Here is a 17,936-nt window from a genome sequence, read left to right as displayed (position 1 = left end):
CCTCTAGCTCATTTTAGTATTTATTATAGAAATACTAAAGTCCTCATGAATTATCTCACAACATTGCATATCCCTGAAGAAGCATTCATAGGACATTTTTTGATTGCGATAGATGTTGTATACTATGTAGCTATCTGAAAGGCTTAAACAGCTATTATATGAATGGTAATACTTTTGCTCATGGATTCCACCTATTTATAGTGCATTTTCTGTATGTTTTCTGGTGTTGCCATTGTTTTTTATATCCCAAACCTTGATTTTTAAAAATGTTAACAAGTTTTATAAGCTGACTCAAATTATTTGCAAAACGAATGAAATGAACTATTAGATATTCTGGGCAAAGAGCACCCTGAGCAAGAATTTTGGTTAGCTTAACTGCCTTTTTTGTGGGCTCCTGAACTTAATGTGGTAGATGGAGTTGGCAAACTACAACCAGTATAACAAGCCAAATTCAGTCTCCTGCCTGTATCAGGATGGCCTTAAAATGGAGAAAATATTTTTCTTTTGAAGGGTTGATTGGGTGTGAAGGGAAGAGCATACAGAGACTGCATATGGCCTACAAAGCCCTTAGTAATTATTCTCAGATTCTTTAAAGTCTGTTAATCCCTATCCTTAGATCAGTGAACTTTGTTGTGAAAGTCAATTATGGGGGCAGGGAGAAAAGGTTGTAGTTTGCTTGTTTATTTTTATAAAATAATAATTAGGAATTATGTAACTATTAATAATTTGTCATAATTGCAGAAATATTGATAACTGAAGCTTGTTTCATACTTGCCTATGTCAATTGCCAGTCAGTGCACTGGTGCAGTACTTCATATTGGACTGACCTTGATGTGTTTTTCATTTATGCTGAGTTCTACATCAGTTATCACTGAGCTGATCATTTTCTATCTTTTAACCTAAATGGTTTTATTTCTTCAACATATTTAATGACTAAAAGATGATTTGCTAGAGAAAGCTACTCAGAATACCAGAATTTTTACAGAAAATCTGTCTTGATCAGTATAGTAACTAGCAACAATTTTTTTTTTTTCAAGGTAGGGTCTCACTCTAGCCCAGGCTGACCTGGAATTCACTCTGTAGTCTAACTGTGGCTTCATACTCACAGCAATCCTCCTACCTTTTCCTCCTGAGTGCTGGGATTAATGGCATGTGCCCCCACACCCAGCTCAGAATTTTTTTAGATTCTAAGTATGTCTGAATGTTATTAACAGCATTTTCTCATTATGTAAGTTACAATGGAAGGTACTAAAATCTAATTTTTTATCATTTCTCATTATAGGTTAAATCATACATATAGTCAGCTTTTAAAAGAAACTGAAATTTTACAAACTGACCATAAAAATTTGAAAAGTCTTTTAAATAATTCTAAACTGGAACAAACAAGGTTAGAAGCGGAATTTTCAAAGCTAAAAGAACAGTACCAACAACTGGATATCACATCCACCAAGCTAAATAACCAGTGTGAGGTAAGCTTTAACAAGTTTACACATTATATCCTTCCTGTGGTATTAAGACAAGCCTAAAAAGTAACTAATCAGGGTCCAGAGAAATGACTCCGCCCCGGTAAAGTGTTTGCCACACAAGCATGAGGACTTCAGTTTGAACCTTCAGTAACCACATCAACTGTTGGTTATGGTGGTGTGCACCTGTAACCCCAGCACTGGGGAAGTGAAGATAGAAGAATTCCTAGGGCTTGCTGGCTAACTATAGACTAACCAGATCAATAATATAGGGGTCAGTGAGACCCTGTCTCAAATACAATGGAGAGCAACTGAGGAAGACAATCAACATTGACCTCTCTCTTCCACACACACGTGCATTCACATAAATACGTAGATGCACAACAAAGGTAATTACAGTATGATGACGTAATAGTATATACTTATGGAGGTGTTACTAAAAGAATTGGTCATATGTAATTGAAATTCCTAACAAAAACTCCCTATATCATTTATTTCATCCTTTTTATTGATTGTTTAAACTTTTATGTCAGGTGACATAAAATTGTTAAATTATGTGCTTGTTTAATGAAAAATGTGTTTGTGTACTTAGCATGAAATTATAAACCAATAGAAAGGAAAATTAATTTGAAAATTAAGCATACTTAATACCCTGCAAAGCTTAGGAACTTCAGAGCATTCATTCTACTTGTGATTTGTAAGAGTCTAAATAAACTTCAATTAAGATGGTATGCTTCCAGAATGATTGAGTGAGAAACACAGTAAATCAATTTCTTAAGAAACAGTAAGAAGTTGAACAAAACTTTGTCAAACTGCTGAGTGTGGTGGTGCATGCCTTTAATCCCAGCACGCAGGAGGCAGAAGTAGGAGGATCATTGTGAGTTTGAGGTCACCCTGAGACTACATAGTGAATTCCAGGTCAGCCTGAGCTAGAGTGAGACCCTACCTCAAAAAGCAGAAAGGAAAATAAAATTGTCGAACAACCATTTTAGAACTCCAGAACTCAAGGAGCATCATATAGTAAAATGAGAGACTATTTAGCAAGTTTAGTAAAGACAAACTGCATAGGGCTAGAGAGGTGGCTCATTGGGTAATAGTACCTGCTGTGCAAGCTTGAGGACCTGAACTTGATTTCCAACACCCATGAGGGGAAAAAAGGGGGCCAAGCCTAGCCGGACACGGTGGTGCACACCTTTAATCCCAGCACTTGGGAGGCTGAGGTAGGAGGACTGCCATGAGTTCAAGGCCACCCTGAGAATACAGAGAAAATTCCAGGTCAGCCTGGGCTAGAGTACCTCCAAAAACCAAAACCAAAACAAAACAAAACCAGCCAAGCCTGACCACACATACCTGTAACCCCCAGTTCTGAGGGGCAGTGACAGAATCAATGGAGATCAGTGGTCAGCCAGTCTGACCAATGAAACAGTAGCTCTGGTTCATTGAGAGATTCCTTAAGGAAATAAAGCCAAACAATGATGGAGCAAAATAGCATTCCCTACCTCCACACATGTATACATGGGGCATGCACATCTACATTCATTCAGACATGCATATACCACATATACACTAAGAGAAAAAGAATGAAAAAGGAAAAGTACTCAACCTTGAAGAACAACTATGGTTGTATGGGACATTTTCATCATGTTGCTGCTCCACTTTCTCCCTTCCCTGGTTTAGACTAACTTGACTTAGAGTAGAAAGTCATTGCAAAAGGGTATAGATAGGGAAAAGAATAAGTATATGCAGTTTTCTGTGAATCTACCACATACTTCACAATTCAACAATATATAACTAAACCAAACATGGTGTAATGTTTGTTGGTCACTGTTGCATCTAGATGGCAGTTTGTGTATGTTTCTATTCAGTATTCATTCTGCAAGTTTGGAGAAATTGCAGACTGTTTTCTTCTTCTTGGAGGAGTGAAGTAGTGTTATGAAGGATTGTTGGTTGGTTGATATTATAAATCACAAGACAAGCTCTAAAACCAGTAGCTTTAGGCTGGGGAGATAGCTCAGTTGGTAAAGTGCCTCTCAAACATAAAGACTTGAGTTTAATTCCCAGTATTCATGTAAAATACCAGGTGTGATGGCACATGCCTATAATCGCAGAGCTAGGGAGGTAGAGATAGGTTTGTTCCCATGGCTTGAAAACATCACTTAAGAGAATGATGGGATTTATTAAGTATCTACTATGTCACTATGTATATAACCACGTACTATACATAAATCACTTATTCCTATAACAACATAGGAAATTTAGGAATTTTCCTCATTTTATAGATTGGAGAATTAACTAAGTTCTACAACATTTCTTAGCCATTTAAATAGAGAACAGAATATTTGAACCTAGTTTTTAGCCTATAAGTTGAACCTATTTCAAAACATAAAGCACTAACTTTAGAACTAGATGATATAGAATAAACCTGATGTTCTTAGAAATTGGGATATATGTGTATAACATGTAACCCAGAGTACTGTAGTTGTCATTATCACTGAAATAATCATTCAGTGGTCTGATCAAAATGCATTTATCAGCTGAGCATGGTGGTGCACATCTTTAATTCCAGCACTGGGGATGCTAATGTAGAAGTTCAAGGTCACCCTGAGACTACATAGTGAATTTCAGGTCAGCCTGGGCTAGCATGAAACCCTACCTCAGGAAAATAAAAACAAACACAAAAATGCATTTATCTACTTGTTCAAACAAAGGAAGACTAAAGTCTTTATGAAATACTTTACAGTTTTGTTGCTCAGATGATTTTTGTTAAATGGAAATGTGTCTTAAAAATAAATTTTTTTGCTGGATGTGATGGCACACACCTTTAATTAATTTCAGCATTCAGGAGGAACACCATGAGTTGAGGTCACCCTGAGACTACATAGTAAATCCAGGTCAGCCTGGGCTAGAGTGAAGTGGGATCCTACTTCGAAAAACCAACAATAAATTTTTAAAAAATTTTTTTAAAAGATTCTTTGAGAGAGAGACGCAGGTAGAGTCAGAGAGTGGCACAGCAGGGCCACTAGCCGCTGCAACTGAACTTTAGACACACGCGCCACCTGGTGCTTTATATGGGTTCCGGGGGAATCAACCTGAGTCCTTTGGCTTTGCTGGCAAGTGCCTTCACTGCTAAGCCATCTCTCCAGCCCTCAAATTAAATTTTTGTGTTTAAACAGTTACTCAGCCAACTTAAAGGAAATTTGGAAGAAGAAAATCGACATTTACTAGATCAAATTCAAACACTAATGCTACAAAACAGAACACTGCTGGAGCAGAATATGGAAAGCAAGGACCTTTTTCATGTTGAACAAAGACAGTACATGTAAGTATCAAATCAGTTTGCATTCTTTTTATGCTTTTTTTTTTTTTTTTCTTGAGATAGGATCTCACTCTAGCCTAGGCTGAGCTGGAACTCACTCTGTAGTCCCAAGTTGGCTTTGAACTCAGAGATCCTCCTACCTCTGCCTCCTGAATGCTGGGATTAAAGACATGTACCACATGTCCAGCTTCATTTTGCATTCTTAAATGTAACTCAGAATGTTATTCCCATACCTGTGGCACATAAAATTCATACTCAGTTATCTTGATTTTCTATATCACTATTTAAGTATATATTGTGAGTATTTATATTTCAGATACTATACTAAGAATTGGAGGGGCTGGAGGGATGGTTTAGTGGTTAAGGCACTTGCCTACAAAGCCTAAAGACCTGAGTTTGTTTCCCCAGTACCCACATAACACCAGATGTACAAGATGGTGCATGCATCTGGAGTTCTTTTGCAGTTGCTAGAGGCCCTAGCACACCCATTGTCTTTCTGCCTCTTTCTTTCTCTCTCTCAAATAAACAATTAAGTAAAAATAAATAAATAAACAAAACATTTTTAATATTGTATTTGATTTATTTGACATAGAGAGGGGGAGAAAGAGAGAGAAGATGGGCATGCCAGGGCCTCCAGCCACTGCAAACGAACGCCAGATGTGTGGGCCCCCTTGTGCATCGGGCTCACTTGGGTCCTAGGGGAATCAAACCAGGGTCCTTTGGCCTCTGAGGGAGTGAAACATTGGAAGGGTGGTAGAGAGGAGAGAAAGAGAAAGGGAGGGCATGGCATAAAAGCCCTGGAGGGCTCTGATCTGAGTCATGGCACCTAATTTAAGGAAAGTGTAAGTACAAAGCAAGAGAGAATACCATACTTGATCTCTACAGATCCTGTGAGAAGGCTGTCGCCCCTCACTGTTTCTCTCAATAAACAATCTGTCTGTAGAGATCAAGTCCAGTGTTTGCTCTTGCTTTGTCCTTTCCGGGGTATGGATTCTTTTACTCTGCCTTGAGATGTGTTTTAGGTTAAGAAGCACTGGGCATAAGTGAAACTCTTAGTATTAGTTTCCTGTGCCATAAGCAGAAACATTATATAAAGCTTACTTTACTTATTCTTACCATTTGTGACCAATTCATTCCTGAGTTTCAAATATAACCTCTTCTGACTATGGAAATTAAGGTACAAACAACCATCTTAAGCATCAAGACATTTCTAGCTAAAAATCTTTATCATTTGGTTCTGGCAGTATTGACTGACAGTAAGGAGGAAGTACTGAGAAGTTAGAGGTTTATGGTATTTCAGCAGATAAAAGGGAAATAGAATTGGGGGCTATAGCCTTCTGTATTTTAGCCATAAATTTTTCAGTTGTCAACTTCCACAGGCTTAAGGTGCGTACACATGGGTGTTGTAACTGGTGACAGAATCTGTTCATGAGCATCTTCTAAAGATGTTTTGCTTCCCAACATGCTAACTCATCTTCCAACTTCATTATGCTACCCTGTTATCCTCATAAATGTTCTCTTTACCTCTAACCTTTATAATATAATCCATTCAGTGAAAAGTTCCTATCATTTTATAATGAACTTCTGGTTTCCTATTGAGCAAACTCTAAACCCAACACTCCTTCACTGCTTTCCTTCTGCCTACATTTAGTCTTTGGTTTGTTTTTTGTTGTTTGGTTGGGTTTTTTGTTTATTTGTTTGGTTTTTGAGGTAGAGTCTCTCTAGCCCAGACTGACCTGAATTCACTATGTACTCCCAGGATGGCCGCTAACTCACAGTGATCTTCCTACCTCTGCCTCCTGAGTGCTGTTATTAAAGGCATGCGTCACCACACCCAGCTTCTTTTTGGGGTTTTGAGGCACAAATCAGGCTGACGTGGAGCTCTCTTGTAGCTCAAGCTGCCTTCAAACTCACAGCCATCTTCCTCAGTTTCCTGAGGGTGGGATTATAGCCACCATGCCCAGCTTTATAGTCAGTCGTAATTTAGCATTATCATCTTTACTTTTCAGGCTGTTACTTAGCCTGGGATTGTTTATTTGTTTGTTTTTGAAAGTCTCATTTTGTAGCCCTGGCTGACCTGGAACTCACTACGAAAACTAGGTTGGCTTTGAATGTCTAGGAATTTTCCAGCCTCTTTGTTGGAATTACAAGTATGTACTATATATATATAGCCCTTTTATTCATGAGGAGTTTTTGGAGATCTAAGATTGAAATATTTTCACTTCTCATAGGTGACTGTTGTATTTCCATGGTATTTGTTTTGTATTCAGTTTTGTTGTTTGTTTCTGTGTGTGTGTGTGTGTGTGTGTGTGTGTGTGTGTATGAAGGGATTGACACATTATCAGAGACCAACCTTGTAGTATTGGCCTGTGCCTTCCATCTTGCTTGTGGTAGGGTCTTTCTTTATATTTTGCCACTGAAAATGCCAGCTGAGCTGGCCCACAGGTATTTGGTGTTACAAATTCATGTGCTACTTGTGTCCAGCTTTACATGGTTTATGGAGATTCAGACTCTGGTTGCCAGGTTTGTACAGCAAGTGCTTTTAACCACTGAATCATCTCCCCATTCCTCTACAAAACTTTTGAGTACTGCTATTACCTTAGATTATAATGGTCACTTATGTGGATATCTTCTCTCACTGTATTATAAGCAGAGCTACTTATTATTCAGCTTTATATAAACCTCATGCCAGCAAGGCATAGTGGCACACATCTTTGATCCCAGTACTAAAGAGGCAGAGGTAGGAGGATCACTGTGAGTTCAAGGCCAGCCTAGAACTACAGAGTAATTTCAGGTCAGCCTGGGCTATAGTGAAAGCCTACCTTGCATATCAAAAAAGAAAAAAATAAATAAAATAGAATAAACCTCATGTTATACATCACTAAAGACTTGTTGAGTAAAAGTATTCTTTAGTATTGCAGGTTTTGGGGGGGGGAGTTGTTTGTTTCTTTCTTGAGGTAGGGTCTCTCTAGGCCAGGCTGACCTGGAATTAACTATGTAGTCTTAGGGTGGCCTCGAACTCACAGTGATCCTCCTACCTGTGTCTCCTGAGTGCTGGGATTAAAGCATGTGCCACCTTGCCTGGCGGTACTACATGTTTTTAACTAGAGAGAGTGTTCTACTTTGGTCTGTGATCTTTGATGTTTCTAGATATAATAAATACTACCAGAAACATGAAAATGAGAATAGGATGTAATGAAATAAGTATATTCATCCATTGTGGAATCAGGAAATCATTCCTTACAAATAAATTAAACCTGAATAATCCCTCAAAAGGAAAAATACTTTTCAGTAAAAATATGCTTTCAAAATTATTTATTTTGTCCATAATAAATGTTGCAGTCCGGTTCGCCTTGCTGGTAGAAATCACCCAACAAAGAGCAGCTTCTGGGAAAAAGAGATTTATTTTGGCTTATAGGCTCAAGGGGAAGCTCCACGATGACAGGGGAAAATGGTGGCATGAGCAGAGGGTGGACATCAACCCCTGGCCAACATAAGGTGGACCACAACAACAGGAGGGTGTGCCAAACACTGGCACGGGGAAACTGGCTATAAAGCCCATAAGCCCGCCCCCAACAATACACTCCCTCCAGGAGGCATTAATTCCCAAATATCCATCAGCTGGGAACCTAGCATTCAGAACACCTAAGTTTATGGGGGACACCGGAATCAAACCACCACAATAAATAAATATCAAACAATTTTTGTTTATATGTTAAATAAAGCATGTTTCCACATTACAAAATGATTTGAGATACTAATGATCTAAGAGTGGAAATAATGCTGATGTAGTGTCTACTTAATAACTATGAAAAGATGTTGAGCTGGGAATGGTGGCACACACCTTTAATCCCAGCACTCAGGAGGCAGAGATAGGAGGATCACCATGAGTTCAAGGCCATCCTGAGACTACATAGTGAGTTCCAGGTGAGCCTGGGCCTAATGTAAAACCCTACCTCTAGAAACCAAAAAAAAAAAAAAAAAAAAAAATCTTTAAATAAATCCTGTTTGAACATTGAAACTTATAAAACTTATATCCCTTTATTTAAGTAAAGTGTTTTAAATTTAAAGAAAAGAAGAAAGGTGGAAAAAATATTGTTACATGCTAATTTGCTCTCAGTTGCCAGTAATAGTATCTGTATTTGTCTATGTTCTGAAAACAGTTATAAATTATAAAATATGCTTATCTTTTAGTGATAAGTTAAATGAATTGAGACGACAAAAAGAGAAATTAGAAGAGAAAATCATGGATCAGTACAAATTTTATGACCCATCTCCTCCTAGAAGGTACCACTAATCAAATTTTATAAAGTTTTATTTTACAAAAATTGTATTGTGAATATTTCTGTGTTGAATTCTGGACCACTTTTGTTTTAATTATGCTATCAGGAGAGGCAACTGGATTACTCTAAAAATGAGAAAATTGATAAAGTCCAAGAAAGATATTAATCGGGAACGACAGAAATCTCTAACCTTAACACCAACTCGCTCAGACTCCAGTGAAGGATTTCTTCAACTGCCCCATCAAGACAGTCAAGATAGTTCTTCAGTGGGGTCAAACTCTTTAGAAGATGGCCAAACACTGGGAACCAAGAAAAGCAGCAGTAAGTACTCAAACTCTTTAAACATAATACTGACTTAGAATCCTTTCTAAATATTTCTCTTTTAAAAATAAATAGTCCTTTAGGGTGAATAGTTTGATGAATAGTGTATCGTTTTTATTTTATATCATAAAATTATTTGTATACTACAGTAGTGCACAACAGCGTGATCTTCTGACACATCTTATACACAGAAATACCACCATTCAGTCAGTGATGTAAATAGAAGAATCTTGAAATGAGAGCCAGACTACCTCTGCCCATTCTGTTAAGATGGACGGGTCTTTATTTTTCTTTATATTTCACAAAATGATTGTGAAGAAACAGGAATAAGATACCATTTTAATATCAGCAACTTACTCAAAATAAGGCACTTTATAATAAGGTCTTTTTTCATATGCTTTGATAGTATCAATCAAATTAGAACAGTTATTTCATTAGGTGAAGTAAAGAAAATACTTATGGGCATGCTGGTGTATGCTTTTAATTCCAGCACTTGGGAGGCAGAGGTAGGAGGATCGCTGTGAGTTCGAGGCCACCCTGAGACTACAGAGCAAATTCCAAGTCAACCTGGGCAAGAGTGAGACCCTATATTGAAAAAAAAAGGGGGGAAATTATTGAGATATGCTTGTCAATGTTTTGACTAAGATGCTATCAAGATGGGGAGGTGTACATTTGTATATAAACTTGTAGTTTTATTACATACTTTAGTGTATCACATGCCCTATACAATTTATAGCCTTTTTTATTTCATTACTAGTGTGCTTAGCTAACTAGCAAGGGCAAAATAAAAGCTATTAAAAAGTATATTTTAAGAGAAAGAATTCAATACTAGCCCTGTGAAGGTATGTACGAAGTTGACTATTGGCAGTCTTATAAAATATGTGCAAATACTTTGAATTATCACATTATCACCAGTGTCATTAAATTTACATATATATGAATGTGTGTGTGTGTTTGTACCAGAGAGCTAGGTGTGGGTACTGCATGCTTATAATACCAGCACTCAGGAGGTAAAGGCAAGAGGATTAGAAGTTCAAGGTCATCTTTTGCTAGACAGGGAATTTGAAGCCAGCCTGGGCTACATGAGACTATATCTCAAAGAAACAAATAAATAAGCATACCACTCCTTTGAGACAAATAGTGAACAAAAGCAGTTTCCCTCATAGGTAGACTGTTGGTGTGAATGTCTCTTCAAAAAGTAATAAAAATCGTGCAGTGTTTTGGACTCAGGTAAATTGACTCTGAAAATAACAATGTTTTAGGATGTAGGAAATGAGACATTATAGCATGTACTTTTATATACAGCTATAACAGCCTATAGAATCTACAAGCAAGTAACAATAACCGAAGTAATATATATGTACACTTATGTATCTATACTAGTATCCAGAAAACAATGTAATTCTATATCTGTACACAAAATTACCACTATCCAGGGTCTTTTGCCATCTAGCCTTCTCCACCCAAGTTAGTAATTGCTATTGTGGAGAGAGCATTGTTTTCTTTTAAAGGTGGCTAATGAATCATTTTTATCTGCTACTTTAGATACAAAAGCTGACATCCTATCCTATTAACTACTAAATTCTTTAAGTTATAGAAAAGTAATGTAGGAAGAGAATATATACAAAAAAGCACAAGTCTATTTGAGGTTACCTTGTTGGTTTGAAGTGTAAGTCAGTCATTCTTTCACACTCTGCTTTGAAACATTCAGAATAAGAATCAGAAGAAAGTAATCCACTCCTCTCCTACAGTTACTCAATTTTAGAATGTTTTAAATAAATAAAAAACCCAGCAACACTAATGTTCCCTCAATTTAAGTATGCTTTGGGAAAAGAACATGTTATATCTGCAAACTAATTGTCATGAAAAGAATCACATCCCTGGCAAATTTAAACCTCTTTTTATCCTGTCCATTTTGGAAGAATGTCTGTCTGTCATGTCAGTAAAGCAGTCTTTGAAAAACAGCTGGAAGCAGAAAAATGAAAAAGACTTATCTAATACAAAATGTCCATGCTGCAACCACTCAGCTTTGTTTTAGCTAAGTGTCCATTTTTACATTGCTTTCAGTTCATTTCTTTTTAATCATGAAAACAGCTGTGTTTACCAAACTTGAAAAGATGCAGGTCAAATTAAAAAGCTTAAGTGGCCGGGCGTGATGGCCCACGCCTTTAATCCTAGCACTCAGGAGGCAGAGGTAAAAGGATTGCCATGAGTTTGAGGCCACCCTGAGATTACCTAGTAAATTCTAGGTCAGCCTGGGCTAGAGTGAGACCCTACCTTGAAAAACAAAAACAAAACAAACAAACAAAAAAAAAAGCTTAAGTGAATCTTGACTTCAAGCCTTAAAGTAGTCACAAGCTAAAAAGTTTTATGTCCATTGTGCTTATGTTAATGAATACTTATCTACTTATTCAAGAGCTTTGAGTACACAGAAGGTGATAGAAAATCTTCTGAGAAACAGCATAATTATTAAGGCTGTGCTTTTAAGGTTTCTATCAAGTTTTTAACACCCAAATTACATTTCCAAAAGGTGTAATAGTGCTATTATTCTTATATTAAATTTAAGATACAGGTTAAAAATAGTGGCTTTTTATTCTAATGACTGTCCTATACTTGAGTATAATCTTTGCATTCATAAGCATATAATGCTTCTTGATATTTTTATATAAACCCACCCAGTAAGCCTTTCAAAATATTTTTAATGTGAATCTGTAATAAGTATGTCTGTAATTAGTAAAAAAAAATTTCAATGTCATATATAATTTTTCTTGCTTTAAGAGTACAGTACCGTATCTATTAGCTCTTTCAGAGCTTAGTGCTATCATTTATTACTACCAACAAAGTATCCCTTTCTTCCTTTTTCAACCAAATTCTTATAAAATTAACTTAATATAACTACTATTTCTCTTTAGAAAGACTTTGATTAAAAGAAGATATTTCCATGCTGTTGCTAAATAATGCAGAATTCATTATAACAAAGTATTACCTTTATTAAAGTTAAAATAATGAAATATTTTAGTGATTTGTTAAGGTTCTTTAGATTGCTTTAGATATGTGGACACTCTAATTTTGGTTGGTATATAACTAAAATATTCTGGTAGAATTTGCATTTCCCCCAATTTTAACTAAAAAATTTAAAGAAAATAGAGGCTTGTAAACTATGCATATTGTCATCATTTACAATTTATAACAGTAGCACAGTTTTAAAAGTTAAAAGTTTACTTTTATAACTTTCTAGGAAAATGAAGTGTTCCCTATTAAATAAACATAATCAATTCCTATTTTTATTAGACTGTAGCCAGTCCAAGCTTTCACAGTATATGTTCCTCATCGTTGTCTTCAGTGCTTTTTTAGTAGCTAAAGCATCAATGTACTTGATTCCTATTTCATTATCATTCAGCAGCACCAGAATAAGAGCTTTAATATAGCATACATAGCTGAAACTCAAACATTCATTTCTGTCCTTAATTTCAACATTTAACTCCCATCTGTTCTTCTCCCTTTTTTTTCTTTCATTTCCCTGTTTCTGTTTTTCCTCATGCTCTGACATTAAAGTGGTTGCACTGAAAAGACTGCCCTTTTTGAGGAACAGACCGAAGGATAAAGACAAAATGAAGGCCTGCTACCGTCGTTCCATGTGTAAGACTTTATGACAGTTCAGCTTCTTTCAAATGACTACACTGGCTTCCATGACTAATTTTTCACTAACCTTTCTCTGGACTGCACTAAATCATTTTGCAAAGTGCAGTCTTCTTTTAATACAAGGAGCTGGAAGAATATTTTTTCAGAGATAGCACTGAATTTGCCTTATATATTTGTCTACTTATACATATACATATATATTTAGTAATACATGTGATATATTTGGAAACCTCTAGTGCTTTCTAAAAGCTTGCAGGAAAAAATAATTTTGTATGCCATCAAGCATTTTTTCCCAAAGAAATTTACTTAAGCAAAATATAACAAACCCTTTAGCAGTAGGAATTTACTTCCTTAATGAACCTAATTAGATGAAGAAACAAAATGGTCTATATAACCCTTGAAAATGTTTTTCATTCTTTGTATAATAATCTTGGTTTTCTTTAAGTGGAGTAGGTAATTACATAATCCCATTAAATGTCTGTCATTTTGGATATCTCTTTCAGGTTTTTATTCAGAGGTATATTCATATGACTTCTAAAATGAATAATATATTTAGCAACCTGCTCTGACCAAGGACTCTTGTTCATTTTCAATAACGATGCTATATCAGAATTGCTCTCCATCATAATTCATTCCATTTCTGTCACCACATTATGAAGACTTCTAATGATAGAGCACATCATGGCACAAAAGCATGACTATTGTACATAGTAAAATTCCTATCTTATAAAGGGGATGGAAATGGGATAAAAGTACTGAAGTATATTGGTCTTTGGCCTCTCCATTTCATCCAGCTGAATGCATGTCATGACTCAAATGACCTTGTAGTTAGTTTTAATTCCATTTGCATTAATTCATAGACAAAAAAAATTCATTTATAATACAAAATAGAATTAAGAGCAAATACATTAACCATGCTGATTCATTTGCTTTCATTTGCATCCCAGCCATGAATGACCTGGTGCAATCCATGGTCCTAGCAGGAGGACAGTGGACAGGTAGTACTGAGAATTTGGAGGTTCCTGATGATATTTCTACGGGTAAAAGGAGAAAAGAATTGGGAGCTATGGCCTTCTCTACTACAGCCATCAACTTTTCAACTGTCAACTCTTCTGCAGGCTTCAGACCCAAGCAGTTGGTTAATAATAAAGGTATAGGCCGTCTGCTCTTTGCACTGTGGTGTAATTGTTGGCAACAGGAATTATAATTTTTTCCCTGTGTACTTTTTTTGTATAACCTGCAATTACTAGGGAGATGGCTCAGTGGTTAAAGGCACTTGCTTACAACTGAAATAATTATCAAATCATGATCTAGATAGGATTTGAGGACATTTTCAAATTTTAAGATCTTACATAAATAATTTAAAATCCTTCCTAAGCATCTTTTCATAATAAACAGCTAGTGAGCTAACAAGAAATGAAGTTAACCTGGTAAAAAAATGCAAAAAGGAAAAGTGGTATTTTTTTTAACCTGAAAGTGTTATAACTTCAACTTTGGGGTCCATGTAGAACAACCCAGGTTTTTGCTTTGTTTTTCAGGGCCACAGGGGAAATTGATCATTAATTCTAGTGTTTTCTCTAAGCAAGTCAATTCTCATCAGAATTATTCTTTTCTTATTTTTAGTTCCAGTTTCTGGCTGAGTCTATGAAAACATTAAAGTTATGTGTGACTGAAAAAAAATTTCTGTGCTCAGCCTAAATACTGATAATGAAACTGTTTTGTTACAAAATGTTGACATCCATTTTACTATTTTATGTAGATACTACATCCTTTGAAGACGTAAGTGCACAAGGTGTTAGTGATGATTCTGGTAGTATGGGATCAAGAGTTCATGGTAAGATATGACCCTAATTGAGAGTACATATTTAATACTTAATGGGAATGGTGAGATTCTTGCATTTCACAGGATAGAATGTGGAGTTGCCAGCGAGCATGTGTTCTGTGTCCTCCACTCTTCCGTTTCTTCACATCTAATAGTCCCTGTTGAGATTATTGCTTCATTTGAATATTCTATATTTTAATCAACATCATTTATAATGTAAAGATTCTAAGAAGTGTCACAGGGCTGCCATTGTTTAGCTTGTATGAATAAGACATTAACTGCCAACACTCATACTACTCTTCCTGGCGTCTCTGCAAGGACTAGGTTCCCTGTCTGATCACTTGTGACCTAAGGAACATTTTGAGTTTACTAGGTGAACACGAATTTTTTTGCAACTCTTAACAGTTGTGGTATCATTTTATAGAAATCATTTTTCAAATATATTCTTTCTTTTTTCCCCCACCCCCTGAATCTCAGCTGTTGCTTCAGAAATATTCTGTTCTACAGTGCTGTGCTGAACTATCTGAAAATGTCTTTGCTTTCTAATCTTTAACATTTACTATTTGATGGGCATGCTTAGCCTGTGAAAGTATGCATGGTTGTTTCCTCAAAGCATTCTGTGATCAGAATGTAAAATTCAGTGTTATCAGTTGGTTTTTATCACAGTCTTCTAATTTTTTTCATTTAGCTTCAAGACCAGCTAGCCTTGATAGTGGCAGAACATCGACTAGCAATAGCAATAATAATGCTTCACTCCATGAAGTCAAAGGTATGCTGTAGGTAGATGATTAATGTACTCCACCCATTTTCAGAAGCATTTACAAGTAGAAGAGGGATAGGGGGTATAGCTGCATGGTAAAGCACATGCACAGGCCCTGAGTTCAACTCCCAACACCAGGCGGGGAAAAGTGGGAAAAGGAATGAAATTTCTGGAAGTGGTATAAGATCCAAATAACAGGCTTGAAACATGTTTGAAACACCTGTACTTTTTACATTGTATGATAAAAATGTATTTCAGTGTATATAAATGTAAAAACAGGAACTGTTACTTTGGTTTCAGTTCTTCTTTTTCACAGATAAGTTAATGGTGCTAGAATCTTTATATTCCAGAGTTATCTGTATGTCCTTATTTTACTGACATTTTATGTTAGACATCTAAATGGTTACCCTTAATATTTTTCATGGTGCACATATATTGAAAACTTGTATTACTCATATTTGAAAAAAACTTTTAGCTTAATTTGTCTAAAACATAAGAGATGCCCTTTTTAAGAAGCAATTGTGCATGTGTATGTTGTAAAAATTAATATGGATGCAAATGTAGCTCATATATAGAATTACTTCAACTTTTTCATTAATGTTTTAATGTGTATTCCAAGGTGAATACATAAATACCTAGAAACTTTGACTAATGCCTTTTTTCTCAAAATGTGCTGCCTTTTCAGAATCTGGACTTGTTTATTTAATCTATTATAGTTTTCTTCACAGTCTAGAAGTATCAAATTAGTGTTCATGATTTTTCAGATTATAAATTTAATTCTTTCAATCATAATTTTATCATTAATGTTATGGCTTTACTATAGTGATCTGAAATACATGCTTTTGAGAGGGATTAATTTGTTTTTTTAAATCATATTCAATAGAAAAATTTACCATGAAAAGCCGGGCGTGGTGGCGCACGCCTTTCATCCCAGCACTCGGGAGGCAGAGGTAGGAGGATCACCGAGAGTTCAAGGCCACCCTGAGACTCCATGGCGAATTCCAGGTCAGCCTGAGCCAGAGTGAGACCCTACCTCGAAAAAGAAAAAAAAAAAGAAAAAGAAAATTTTACCATGAAAATATGAAGAATTTCTTCTGGTTTGAAAATTTAAGAAAATCTAATTTCAGTAAAGTATATAACTGTAGACAGGTCCTTTCATGGCCCCTTTTGTTCCTTATGATTAGGAAGCAGTTTTCTGTCCAGATATGTACTGTATAGTCACAATAATGCTTATAATAACATAGATTTTAGTAGATGTTGTTCTAGAACTTATTTCCAAACTCAACTGAGTATTTCAAGGTTATACAAGAACAGTAGTAACAGTGGACAGTAGAAATAGTCAGATATGCAGACCTTAAGGAAAGAATAAGCCAAGCATGGTGTTATCTACCACTGCCCCAGCATTTGGGAGGCCAGAGCAGAAGGATTGCCAATTCCACATCAGCCTAGACAACATACCAACATCCAGGCTATCCTAGGCTGTACATTGAAACTCTGTGATATAAACATACACACATACATGTATATTTGGTTTCATATTTTTATTGCAGTTTTTTAATTGCCTCCTGTCTCAGTTTGATTTTCTTTTCATACGTACTTTTTCATCTTTTTTAAATGTTATGCTTTTCATGAACCTGAATTTTAAAATATTATATATCAATTCATATAGTCCAGTATATTAAGTAACTGCTTTATTTGATAATCTCTTTAGGCTTTGAATATGGTGGTAAAAGTGTAAAGCTTGAGCTGGAGAGATGGCTTAGCAGTTAAGGCACTTCCCTACAAAGCCAAATGACCCAAGTTCATTTCCCCAGTCCCCACATAAAGCCAGATACACAAAATGGCACATGCATCTGGAGTTTGTTTGCAGCAGCTGGAGGCCCTGGAGTGCCCATTCTCTCTGTCCCTCCCTCCCTCCCTCTCTCTCTATTTGCTTGCAAATAAATAAATAATTTTTTAAAAATTATTAAATGTGTAAGACTTACAATATTTGTCTGTTTAACAAAATAAGGAAGAAAGCTCTATCATCCACTGGCTAGACTGATTTAAAACAAAAAGTAACATGGTTTACCTAAGCATTTCTGAATGAAGTTTGAAATAAATGTGGCAGTTAATACAAAAAAGCCCATTCAAGCCACACATGGTGGCACACACCTTTAATCCCAGCACTCGAGGCAAAGGTAGGAGGAGCACTGAGTTTGAGGCTAGCCTGGGACTAGAGAGTAAGTACCAGGTCAGCCTGTGCTGGACTCTACCTTGGTGGGGTGAGGGGGGAGGGAGAAACTCAGCCAACAAATGTTAGTATTTACATAGCATTAATCTCATTCTT

General features: G+C 36.1%; 1 protein-coding gene across 5 annotated transcripts in view; it reads left to right on the top strand.

Moving 5' to 3' along the window:
- Positions 1–17,936, top strand: part of Ccdc88a (coiled-coil domain containing 88A) — a 206,830-nt gene that overhangs the window by 176,438 nt on the left and 12,456 nt on the right. For 2 of the 5 annotated variants that reach the window (XM_045147468.1, XM_045147467.1), the window contains exons 22-29: positions 1,283–1,469; positions 4,637–4,782; positions 8,974–9,066; positions 9,169–9,383; positions 12,939–13,022; positions 13,973–14,176; positions 14,785–14,859; positions 15,536–15,616. In XM_045147468.1, coding sequence (XP_045003403.1) covers positions 1,283–1,469; positions 4,637–4,782; positions 8,974–9,066; positions 9,169–9,383; positions 12,939–13,022; positions 13,973–14,176; positions 14,785–14,859; positions 15,536–15,616 — 1,085 coding nt within the window. The remainder of the gene's footprint in view (positions 1–1,282; positions 1,470–4,636; positions 4,783–8,973; positions 9,067–9,168; positions 9,384–12,938; positions 13,023–13,972; positions 14,177–14,784; positions 14,860–15,535; positions 15,617–17,936) is intronic. The other 3 variants (XM_045147470.1, XM_045147469.1, XM_045147471.1) reach the window with 3 other exon arrangements.

This window comes from Jaculus jaculus, chromosome 4 (assembly GCF_020740685.1).
Source record: "Jaculus jaculus isolate mJacJac1 chromosome 4, mJacJac1.mat.Y.cur, whole genome shotgun sequence".
NCBI classification, from domain to species: domain Eukaryota; kingdom Metazoa; phylum Chordata; class Mammalia; order Rodentia; family Dipodidae; genus Jaculus; species Jaculus jaculus.
This window is presented reverse-complemented; position numbering and strand designations above follow the sequence as displayed.